Source organism: Myotis brandtii, unplaced genomic scaffold, assembly GCF_000412655.1.
Source record: "Myotis brandtii unplaced genomic scaffold, ASM41265v1 scaffold504, whole genome shotgun sequence".
Lineage (NCBI taxonomy): Eukaryota > Metazoa > Chordata > Mammalia > Chiroptera > Vespertilionidae > Myotis > Myotis brandtii.
The window spans coordinates 4,509,988-4,523,247 of NW_005369217.1; the positions used below are offsets into that span (position 1 = coordinate 4,509,988).

The following is a 13,260-nucleotide window of genomic DNA, read 5'->3' on the forward strand; positions in this document are numbered from 1 at the left end:
ATGCCTAAGTGACCATTATGGCAGAATGACCAGAATGACCGGTCACTATGATGCGCACTGACCACCAGGGGGTAGACGCTCAATGCAGGAGCTGCCCCCTGGTGGTCAGTGTGCTCCCACAGGGGGAGCACCGCTCAGCCAGAAGCTGGGCTCATGGCTGGTAAACGCAGTGGTGGTGGCGGGAGCCTCTCCCGCCTCTGTAGCAGCGCTAAGGAGCAGCCAGCTGAGCAGTAAGGAGCAGCGAGCAGGCAGGCAGTAAGGAGCGAGGGGTCCCGGACTGCGAGAGGGCGCAGGCCGGGCTGAGGAACCCCTCCCCCACTTCTGGTATTTTGATAATATCTTTGGAATATATAACTAATAATTTGATGTTACCTTAGTCTAATATTTGTATATAGTTTAAGAGAAACTTATAAAATTCAGGTTAATACATTTTTCAAGCTAAAAATAATTATATTTGCTTTTTGGTGGAAGAATTGTCCAATGAGAGAATTATAATTATCTAAATGAGAAAGTATTAAAGTATTAGTAGGTCATATCACTTTTCTAATTTGGGTATTAGAATATAACAGAATTTCTCAAATTTCTCAAAGTTATTAGCCTTGGTTACCATTTTTTTAAATTAATATATTTTTATTGATTTCAGAGAGGAAAGGAGAGGGAGAGAGATAGAAATGAGAAAGAATCATTGATCAGCTGCCTCCTGCACGCCCCCTACTGGGGATTGAGCCTGCAAACCAGGATCATAGGTCAATGCTCAACCACTGAGCAACACTGGCTGGGCTTGGTTACCAATTTTTATGAAAGATTCTTAAGACTACTTTTTAGTTGTAAACTAGCATGCAACTTGACATTGCTTATTGTATAACTATGACCAGAAAAGCCTATGCATGTTGGAGGAACTGGTGCTTCTTTAGTGCTACCACCACAAACAACTAGAAAATTAGAAAATAAAGTTAAAACCACTGTTTTCAGACATTTTACAACAAGCAGTACAGGGTTTTGATCCATGAGAGAAGAGAAACGAATGAAGTCAATCTTTCAGCTACTCCAGCTTTGGACATGCAAACATTTTCCAATCTGTGGTGTAGATTGGGGAAATCTAAGGAAAACACAGTGGTCTTACTGAATTGAGGAATGAGAGATTGAAGTTCAGGGAGGTTGAGGGAGCTCAGATTTTTAGGGCAAAATATCAGAGAGGAGAGAGCATGGGAAGAAATCTGCGTAGGGATCCACTTGAGTGTTTGGCTGAATATTAAGCTTTGTGCCTACAAGGTGGGATTCCATGAGACCAGGCAGTGAATAATTATTAGGAGCTAAAGGCTGGAAATTTATCAAATTCACAGGGCTGGGAGATGTTCAAGTTCTAGCCAGTCAGAGAAGAAAGATGTGGGTGAATGCTCAGTTGGAGTGGTGGATGCAGGAGTCAGACAGATGAAGATAAAAATATCATTTAAAAAATGTTTTTATTGATTTCAGAGAGGGGAAGGGAGAGGGAGAGAGAGAAACATCCAGAGATGTCACATCTCTAATGTTACTAGAGTAAAAAGCTAGTGTGTGTCCAACCTAACAGAGCATAAAAACAAACCTAGAAAGGATCCAGCTGAACCACAAGTACATTAAATGCTGGAACACAAGTCAACATTTTTTTTGAAAGAATTCAGCAAAATCCAGAGCTGTCACAATAAATATAAAAAAATTGTTGGACATATGAAGGAGCAGAAAACATGTGAGCTGTAAGCAGGAGAACAATCATTCAATGGAAATGAGATTCTGAAATGAAAGATGGAGTCACCAGACAACTACTTTAAAAAGTTCTTATATACTTATGGATATAAAAAAAACTACAATAATAGAAATAGTGGAACCAATAAAACAGAATCAAATAGAACTTACAGAGCAGCAATTTTCAACTATTGTACCCCCCAAAATTTTAAAACATGCAATACCTGACTATTTTAGTTAGGGGCACTGATCTCTTTTCCCTTATATTGTCAAATAAAAAAGTGACAACAGCCAACATAACAATGGCTGTCCAGTGTAAATGAATCAAAATTATACCTATTTTTTGGTCAGATCAGCAAAAACTATACAGGGTGTCCCCAAAAATATATGTACACTTTAACAGCTGATTTTATTACACCTTGAAATGTATTTTAATAAATACTGCTTTTATAATTATTCAAAGTGTATACATCTTTTGGGGACACCCTATATTTTTTTTTTGGTGTGTTGTAGGATTTTAGTAATTAGTTTATGTGTGCTATGAGATGAAAAAGGTTGAAAATTGCTGTTCTAGAGATTTAAAAAAGATCTGAAATGAAAATTTCATTGGATGGGCTCCATAGATTAAGCAAGTAGAAAACAGTATCAGTGAACATAAAGAGAAGGTAATTAAAACTGTTCAAAATAAATCACACAGAGAGAAAAGACTAGGAAAAAAATGAGTAATGCCTTATTAATGACTTGTGGCACAGTATCACATATAATTAGTGTCACAGAAGGATGGGAAGGAGGAAAATATTAGTAGAAATAATGGCTGAAAAAACTTTTGATTAAAAATATAAATCCATATTTATGAAACTCAATGAATCCCCCCACCCCCAAATCAGATGAATTAGATTTCATCTAAATAAAAAATGTATACTCTTCAAAAGATACCATAGTGAAAATAAAAGCCAAGATGTAGACTAGGAGAAAGTATTTATAATACATATGTCTAACAATTTAGAACTATCCAGAATAGATGGGGCACTTTTATTATTCAGATCAATGATTGGAAATAGAGGAGAGTGGAGGGTACTGACTTCACAGGGGCATGAGGAAACTTTTTGGGGTAATGAAATGTTCTCTATCTTGATTGTGGTGATGATTAAATGAGTGCATATATTTATCAAATCTCAAACTATATAATTCAATTCGGTTAGTTTTATTTCATGTAAATTTAAGCTTAATAGTGATGGATTTAAAATAGTAGGAATCTCTGAATTTCATGTTATTTCTTATGCTTTTGAGATATTATGTTTACTTATTTTTGGAAAGATGTGAACAATTCTTCTTGAAAAAAATTTAAGATAACCTATCATAGAGCACTTTATTCTCATGTTACTTGAATTTGTGTTTCTTAGCTCTTGTTATACATTTGTGCCCTTCATAATTAGTTTTGCTAATGTGGTAGGTAACTCAACTAACAGAGAAGCTGAAGAATCAGTCAGAAAGCCATAAACAAGCCCAGGAGGATTTGCATGACCAGGTGCAAGAGCAGAAGGCACATCTTAGAGCTGCACAAGATCGGGTCCTTTCCCTAGAAACCAGTGTCAATGAATTAAATAGTCAGTTAAATGAAAGCAAGGAGAAGGTCTCTCAGCTTGACATACAGGTAAGTAATATTGAATTATGCAAATGAATTTATATGAATAAAACACTAATTTTAGGCCATCAAATGTTTTAAGTATTGTTTCCCTCTCTCTTTCTATCCCTTGAACCTCCATCCCTATCCCACCCTTCCTGGCCTGATCTCCCTCTCTCATTAATGGAAAAAAATTGAGAATAAGAATTATATAAAGGCTGTATTTAGACAATTTGTTGTGCTTTCTTGTTTGCCTTTTTTTTTCCTCTTTCTTCTGGCAAACTGTACTTACTGAAACTACCAATCTTTTTGCCTTGCTTTCATGAAGTTCTTATTATTGTTTTTCAAGTTTAAAATAGTTTGATATTATACCTTTAGATTTCTAGGTTAAATATATTTTTGACTTTGTTTTTTCTTTTTATTTTACTTTAAATGTATGATTTAAAAAAATACCTGTATATGGTACCATTATGTTTAAAAATATATATTCTTTCATAGGCCAATATAGAAGTTTTGTTCAATGGGTCAGTTGTGGGGTCGGAAGTAAGACATACTTCTTTCTCCATTCTCATAATTGGTTTCTTAATGTATACTGTAGTAGAGAAAGTTATAGAAACATTTCTTTATTTTAGGAGATTAATTACACTGAAAATAAGAAAAAAAATAAAACCTTGGAATATAAGGATATACATTTCTTTCTTTTTGAAATACAATTATTTATCAGATGAGTTATATGATAATCCAATTAGTGGATGTCCAACTTAAGAGGGAGAGAAGTGTTTCCATGACATATAGGAACATCTTTTTGTCATTTATCCAAACATTATTAGGAATCTTCTCTCCTACTTTTTTTCTGTTTCGGAGATATCACATACTAATTTTTTAGTATTTAAATCTTTGGGTTTTTTGCCAAATGACTTAAAATTTTAAATTATTTAGTGACAAAAGCAATGTATATTCATGCAAGAAGAAATCAATAACTAAATATGGATTAAATGACTTGTAAATTTTGTTACAGGTTAAAGCCAAAACTGAATTATTGCTGTCAGCAGAAGCAGCAAAAACTGCTCAAAGAGCAGATCTTCAAAATCATTTGGACACAGCCCAAAATGCATTACAAGATAAACAACAGGTAGGGGGACCTGATGCAGTTCACACCATAGCCTAATGTTCTGATAGATAATTAATTGTAAACATATATAATGATAATACTCAGTTTTATGTTGTTGTGATTGACTTGCTTATTACCCTTAATTGCTTCCTGAGTTCAGAACCAGTTGAAGTGGTAGATGCAGGAGTCAGACAGATGAAGATAAAAATATCATTTAAAAAAATCTTTTTATCGATTTCAGAGAGGGGAAGGGAGAGGGAGAGAGATAGAAACATCAGTGATCGATCAGCTGCCTCCTGCATACTCCCTATTGGGGATCAAGCCCACAACCTGGGCATGTGCCTTGACCGGTACTCGAACCTCAGCCTCCTGGTTCATAGGTTGACGCTCAACCACTGAGCAACCCTGGCTGGGCTCATTTTTAGTTTTTGATAAGCTCACCAATAGTGCATCTATGATTGGGCCTTCTTAATAATGTATTTCTCCCCTAGTCTAGAACTTCGTGTGGAGCTGAAATATTCAGTCTTAATTGTTGAATTGTTGCTCTATCCCATGAAGTGCCAGTCATTGGGAAAGAGAGACAGACTTGCCCACATGTTTTTAGTAGACATTCTGGGCTGTAAACCAGATTTACTTATCACTTGAAAGCAGAAAAGAGCAACATGCATTCCATCTCAATAATAAAAGTTGCTCTCTTTTCTTGGGAGTAGGAGTCATTGGAGCTGGAGAGAATATAGAAGTTACCTTTTTAAAGCTTCCTTCTTAGGGAAAAGGACAAAATGCTGGTAGGTTATTCTTACTTTTCACCAGATAGGCAGTTTTAAAATTTATATTTTATTTGAGAAGTAATACTAGTTGTTGGTCCAAATTTTAAAAACAATATACTAAGTATATCAAGCTAACAAAACAAAATTGATTTCTATATTTACCCTAAACTCCAATCCTTAGATGGAATATTTGCTATTAAATTTGGTATGTATCCTTCTGACTTCTATAAGCACTGAGTAAACCACACACACACATACAGTGATATTTTTATTTTATAAGCAGAATCACTATATAGGTTATTTTACAACCTGCTTTTTACTTACACATCTAGAATGTATTTTCTAAACACAAGATCAGTGCCAGAAACTATAATGGAAAAAGTATTTATAAGAATAACCACATAAAAGCTTAAAATTTATCTGCCAAAAATATTAGTAACAAAATTCTAAGCTAATAGGAAAAGAATAAAATATTTTCTGAAGTATGTCTGATGAAAGGTTAATAGCTTTTATATTTAAAACACTTTTACATAAGAAATAAGTGAACCTACAAAAAAGTGATCAAAACTATATTAGCAAATGTTCAAGTTTATTAAGAACCAGTTGCAAATTAAGACAACAATGGAATATACCCTTAAAGAAGTAAAATGTGTGTATATGTTTAATTAACACTTAAAGGATTGGAGATAGTTTAGAAAAACAAGACACTTTCACACATTGCTAGTGGGTTGTATATATTAGTTCAATCTTTTGATGGTGGTAGGGGAAGCTGTTTGGACATTTATTTCAAGAATTTTAGGATTTTTCATATATGCTAGTTCACTTTCAGTCCTTTATTTTAAGGGAATAATCATAGCTTTAAGGATGTTGTTTGTATCTCTGTTAATAAATGCAGAAAGTTTAGTAGCAATTTAAGAATCTAAAATAGGATATTTGGGGCCACATATGACAAACCTACAGTCAGCATCATACTCAGTGGGCAAAAACTAAAGGCATTTCCCTTAAGAACAGGAACATGACAGGGATGTCTGCCTTCACCACTCTCAATCAACATAGTTCTAGGAGTCTTAGCCACAGCCATCAGACAAGAAGAAAAAATAAAAGGCATCCAAATTGGAAAGACAGAAATAAAATTGTCATTATTTGCAGATGAAATGATATTGTATATAGAAAACCCTAAAGACTCCACCAAAAAACTACTTGATTTAACAAATGAACTTGGCAAAGTAGCAGAATATAAAAATAACATCCAGATATTGATGGTATTTTTATACACCAATAATGAACTCTCAGAAATAGAAACTAGAAAAAGGAACAATCCCATTTACCATTGCAATAATAAAAAATAAGATACCTTGGTATAAACTTAACCAAGGAGGTAAAAGATCTATATTCAGAAAACTGAATTTCTTGAAAAAAGGAATAGAGGAAGATACAAACAAATGGAAGAATATACCATGTTCATGGATAGGAAGAATTAACATAATCAAAATGTCCATACTGTCCAAAGCAATTTATTGTTTCAATGCAATCCTTATTAAAATACCGATGGCATGCCCTGACCAGTTTGGCTCAGTGGATAGAGCGTCGGCCTGTGGACTCAAGGGTCCCAGGTTCGATTCCAGTCAAGGGCATGTACCTTGGTTGCGGGCACATCCCCAGTGCGGGGTATGCAGCAGGCAGCTGATCGATGTTTCTCTCTCATCGATGTTTCTAACTATCCCTCTCCCTTCCTCTCTGTAAAAAAAATCAATAAAATATATTTAAAAAAAAATACCGATGGCATATTTCACAGATCTAGAACAAATAGTCCAAAAATTTATATGGAACCAAAAAAGTCCCCATGTAGCAGCAGCAATTTTGAGAAAGAAGAATAAAGTAGGAGGATCAGAATACCAGATATCAAATTATATTACAAAGCCATTGTAATCAAAACAGCCTGGTTCTGGCACAAGAACAGACATAGATCAATGGAACAGAACAAAGAACCCAGAAATCTACCCAAGCCATTATGCTCAATTAATATTTGACAGAGGAGGCAAGAGCATAAATGGAGTTAAGACAGTCTCTTCTATAAATGGTTTTGGGAAAATTGGACAAGTACATGCACAAAAATGAAACTAGACTACCAGCTTATACCATACACAAGAATAAACTCAAAATGGATAAAAGACTTAACTGTAAGTCATGAAACTATAAAGATCCTAGAAAAAACCATAGACAGCAAAATCTCAGACATCCCTTGTAGCAATATGTTTGCTGATACATCTGCTAGGGCAAGGGGAACAAAGGAGAAAATAAACAAATGGGACTATATCAAACTAAAAAGCTTCTGTACAGCCAAAGAAAGCATCAACAAAATGAAAAGGGAGCCCACCGTATGGGAGAACGTATTTGCCAATGATACATCTGATAAGGGGTTAATTTCTAAAATATATAAAGAACTCATACAATTTAACAAAAGGAAGACAAACAATCCAGTTAAAACATAGGCAAAGGACCTAAATAGACACTTCTCCAAAGTGGACATACTGATAGCCAAGAGACATATGAAAAAATGCTCAACGTCACTAATCATCAGAGATGCAAGTTAAAATGACGAGGTATTACTTCACACCTATCAGAATGGCTACCATCAATAAATCAATAAATGATAAGTACTGATGAGAATGTGGAGAAAAGGGAACCCTAATACACTACTGTTGGGAATACAGACTGGTGCAGCCACTATGGAAAACAGTATGGAGTTTCCTCAAAAAATTAAACATGGAACAGACTGTCCAACCTAAGAGGGAAAGTGGGTGTGGGTGTGGGGGGGGGGCGGTAAGAGATCAACCAAAGGACTTGTATGCATGCATATGAGCATAACCAATGTACACAGACAGTAGGGGGGTGAGGGCATGTGCTGGAGGGTGTGAGTGGCTGGGGAGAGGTCAATGGGGTAAAAGGAGACTTATGTAGTACTTTAAACAATAAAGAATTTAAATTAAAAAAAATTAAACATGGAACTACCATTTGACCCAATGATCCCACTTCTAGGAATATATCCCAAGAATCCCGAAACACCAATCAGAAAGAATATGCACCCCTCCTCATGTACATAGCAGCACAATTTACGATAGTTAAGATCTGGAAACAGACCAATTGCCGTGCCCATCACAGATGAGTGGATAAAAAAGCTGTGGTACATTTACACCATGGAATACTATGCAGCAGTAAAAAGAAGGATCTTTTACCATTTGAGACAGCATGGAGGGACCTGCAGAGTATTATAAGTGAAATAAGCCAGTCAGAGAAAGACAAGTTTCACACTCATAGTGGAACCTAATGAATAGAATAAACTGATGAACAAAATATATCCAGAGACATAGAAGCATGGAACAGACTGATGAATCTTAGAGGGAAGAATTGTGGGGTGGGGAGAGATTAACCAGGGAACTTATATGCATACTAGGGGCCCAGTGCAACTTGAAAAGAACTGTGGGCCAAGAGGCTGTGGTGGGCACAGGGGCGGGTCTTGGTCCATCCTCTGTGCCCCCGCCTGGCCCCTCCCGCCACAGTCCCCAGTCCCCTGTCTGCTGGCAGCCCTGCTTCCACCGCTGCTGCTCCTATGCTCTGACAGCGCCGGCCCTGCTTGCACCCGCTGATGGCGTGGAGTGATTGGAGCCATTGCCAGCAACAGGTGTGAGCAGGGCCAGCGCTGTCAGTGGATGTGAGCAGATCTGCCAGCCCTGATCGCCCCTCAGGAGCAGGGGGCGGTGGAGAAGCCCGGAGGGGCAATCGGGGCGGACAGCCGCTGCTCACACCCGCTGATGGCGCCGAGCTGTCAGGGCCGGCACCAGGCGCTGGCAGTGGGTGTGAGTGGGGCTGATGCTGGCAGCAGATGTGGGTGCTGGCAACAAGTGTGATCACCCATTGAGACCATGGTGCGCAGGAGCAAAGAATTTTCAGTAACCACCAGAGGCTTGCCCCTATGACAGCGAATGGTGCCCCGCCTTGGTCTGGCGCCCCCGCTCACCTGCTCCACCATCCCGCCTTGGTCGATGCCTTCCATGTTCTGCGCTCTGCCGCCTGTTGCCAATGCCTGCCATGTTTCACATGCCTGCCCCCTAGTGGTCAGCGCACGTCATAGCAATCGGTTGTTTGGTTGTTCAGTTGTTCTGCTATTCGGTCTATTTGCATATTAGGGTTTTATATATATAGATATGCATAACTCATGGACACAGACAATGGTGAGTTGAAGGCCTGGGGAAGAGGGTGTGGCTGCAGGGAATAGGAGGTAAATGGGGGGCAGAAGGGGGACATCTGTAATACTTTCAATAAAGATAAATTTAAAAATAAAATGAAATAGGATATTTGGATAAAAATGGACTGTATCAATAAAATGGAAATTTATGCAGTCAAGTATAATCATATTTTAGAAAATGTCATAGTTTCGAGATGCATTGTTATGTAACAACTAGAGGCCTGGTGCACGAAACTCGTGCACTCCAGGGCGGGTCCCTCAGCTCAGCCTGTGTCCTTTCGCAGTCCAGGAGCCCTGGGGAATGAGCCTAATCTGTCAGTCGGATATCCTTAGTGCTGCTGCGGAGGCAGGAGAGGCTCCCGCCACTGCCGCTGCGCTTGCCAGCCATGAGTCCAGCTTCTGGTGCACTGACCACCAGGGGGCAGCTCCTGCATTGAGCGTCTGCCCCCTGGTGGTCAGTGCGCATCACAACGACTGGTCATTCTGCTGTTTAGTTGATTTGCATATTAGCCTTTTATTATCTACTAGAGGCCCGGTGCACAAAAATTTGTGCACTGGGGGGGGGTCCCTCAGCCCGGCCTGTGCCCTTTCACAGTAAGGGACCCTCCAGGGGATGTCCACCTGCTGGCTTAGGCCTGCTTCCCGGGGGATCGGGCCTAAGCTGGCAGCCAGACATCCCTCTGGCAGCCTGGGAGCCCTTGGGGGATGTCCGCTTGCCAGCAGGGAGCAGGCCAAAGCTGCAGTCGGACATCCTTAGCATTGCTGAGGAGGTGGGAGAGGCTCCTGCCACCACTGCTGTGCTGGCAGCCATCAGCCTGGCTTGTGGCTAAGCAGAGCTCCCACTGTGGAAGCACACTGACCACCATGGGGTAGCTCTTGCATTGAGTGTTTGCCCCCTGGTGGTCAGTGTGTGTCATAGTGACCAGTCATTTCCAGTCTTTCTGCTGTGAGGGTCAATTTGCATATTACCCCGTTATTATATAGGATTAGAGGCCTGGTGCATGAAATTTGTGCACTGGGGGGGGAGGTTCCCTCAGCCCAGCCTGCACCCTCTCCAATCTGGGACCCCTTGGGGGATGTCCGATTGCTCGTTTAGGCCTGATCCCATAGGCAGTCGGACATCCCTCTCATAATCCGGGACTGCTGGCTCCCAACTGCTCGCCCGCCTGCCTGCCTGATTGCCCCTAACTGCTTCTGCCTGCCAGCCTGATCACCCCCTAACCACTCCCCTGCCAGTCTGATTGATGCCTAACTGCTCCCCTGACAGCCTGATCGCCCCAATTGCCCTCCCCTGCCTGCCCGGTCACCCCCAACTGCTCTCCCCTGCCGACCTGGTTGCCCCAACTGCCCTCCCCTGTTGGCCTGATCGCCCACAACTGCCCTCCCCTGCCGGTCATCTTGTGGCCGTGGGCACCGCCATCTTTGAGGGCGTGGCAGTCAATTAGCATATTCCCTCCTTCTTGGCTGTGGGCACAGCCATCTTTGAGGGCAGAGCAGTCAATTAGCATATTTCCTCCTTATTGGCTGTGGGCACTGCCATCGTTGAGGGCGGGGCAGTCAATTAGCATATTTTCTCCTTATTGGCTGTGGGTGTCGCCATCTTTGAAGGCAGGGCAGTCAGTTAGCATATTCCCTCTTTATTAGATAGGATACTAATAAAGAGCTAATATGCTAATTGTTGGGATGCCATAATGTGTAACGATCAGACCATTAGTATATTAGCTCTTTATTAGCTCCTATCAGCAGGAGGCTGCCTGTGTGCACTGCGGGGGCGTTGCTCCGAAGACAGGGCGGAAGCGGGGAGGCGCCCAGAGGAGGTGGGACTATCCCGTGCTGGGGAGGACGGGGGTGAGAGCCCATAGCGCCCCCCTCACCAGTCCTTCGCCACCCACCACTTGCACTCAGAGTGCCCTGCCGCCCACCTGCTAGGGGAAGAAGGACAGCGCAGCAAGCGGGAGGCTTCCATGTCTCTTCTGGCACCATGACAGGGCGGAGCTGCTGTGTTGCTCCGGAGATGGGGCGGAGCGGGGAGGCACCCGGAGAAGGCGGGACCAGTCCAACGACTCAAGAGACTGAGGGTGGGGCTTGAAGTGGCCAGAGAAGGCCAGAGGGGTTGGGGGCTGGGCCAGACGTGCTGGAGCTCTGCGTGGACAGGTTCGGGTGTCAAGGCAGGGTGGCGGGTGGGTGGGCGGCGCCACGCGATTTCCTCTGCTGGGCTCCCAGTATAAAGGTGGTTACAGTGAAACAGTATGTAAAGTCAGTTCCTGTTTTTATTTGAAAAGTTGGAATACAAAATACAGAAACTAATACACAGAACAGTCTAGAAGAAAAGTTATCAAATATTAATTGTGTTTATCTGTGGGTGGTGGATTTATTAGTAATTTTTATTTTGTTCTTTCTGTGTAACTAGATATTCCTACTGAATTGAACAAGTATCATAGATGTAATCATTTTTTTTAAATGTTATTTTTGAAAATGGTGTCTTGAACATTGAAAACATTTAATTATAAAATAATTATTTCAGCTTGTTTATTATTCTTTTGTATTTTTTGGCTTCCTAGAAAAAGTTATTGAACTGTTTATGCATATAAACTTAGTATCTAAGACTATGCACAAGTTCAGTTCAGGTCCTTTAGATTGGTGGGTAAATTTAATCACTGAATTATCATTAGACTTACCTGTGATCTTACTCCACATAGTTTCATAAATAAAATTAGAGTTTTAATTTTAGTTTGACCAAACATTTAGACACTACAGTAAAGTAAGCCTTACCAAAGTTTTCTTCACTTGTATTTCTCTGTAGGAGTTAAATAAGATCACTACGCAGTTGGATCAGGTCACTACAAAATTGCAGGAGAAGCAAGAACATTGCAGTCAATTAGAAGGTCATCTTAAAGAATATAAAGAGAAACACCTGTCTTTAGAACAGAAAACTGAAGAATTAGAAGGTCATATTAAGGTTTGTACAAAAGAAATTGAATTTAGCAATATTTTTCACTGCTTTAGCAATGGAAACTGATGACTTGGATGGAATCAAATATTTTACATTTGCAAACAAAGGGGAAGTTGTGATATAAAAATTTTAAAAATTATAATTTTTTTATGTGTTAATTTTGAATTCTACATTTACTTTTGATTTCTTCATTAGCTGATGGCTTTTACAATTAGACAGTTAACATTTATACTGGTTCCATTGTAGTGTGTAACTAGTATTTCAAAGAGACAGTCAATCAGGGATCTACTCTATAATTACAAGGAACTTAATTGTTTTTTTGTGTGAAGTCTCTTTTGTTCTATCATTTCCATTCCTTACCTCCTTATTCCAATATAATATTGAAGATATAGTAGACTTTTTTCTTTTTTTAAACTTTACATTCATACCCTTTGGATTTTGTTTCTAATTTAATAATAAATTTATTCTGTGATATCCTGCTTCTTATTTTAACACAACTCTAAGGGAAAGTGCTGTTTACTAAAGAGATTAAATTAAAAGACATATCCTAGAAGGCATTGACCTAAGTCCTTTGTTCTTTAAATTGGAACTTTCAGTTAAACAAAAATTTCTCAAGTTTATATATATATCTAAATAAATAATACCTTCATAGTCAGATGATACACTTCTATATAATTATGCAATCATGGGATATGCATGTGTACATATACAGTATATATACACAGCCACACCAATATAACATGGAAAAAGAATTGCATTTACAATTCTCATTGTGGGTTCCTTTTTCTTTTCTTTATGGCCAGTGGTAATGGTAATGAAAAATGTATGTAATAGTTG

The 13,260-nt window shown here is 39.6% G+C and overlaps 1 protein-coding gene across 1 annotated transcript in view; it reads left to right on the plus strand.

Annotated features, from left to right (window-relative positions):
- Positions 1-13,260, plus strand: part of EEA1 (early endosome antigen 1) — a 133,958-nt gene that overhangs the window by 85,815 nt on the left and 34,883 nt on the right. Inside the window, exons 16-18 of the mRNA XM_014548335.1 lie at positions 3,176-3,376; positions 4,365-4,478; positions 12,274-12,429. Coding sequence (XP_014403821.1) covers positions 3,176-3,376; positions 4,365-4,478; positions 12,274-12,429 — 471 coding nt within the window. The remainder of the gene's footprint in view (positions 1-3,175; positions 3,377-4,364; positions 4,479-12,273; positions 12,430-13,260) is intronic.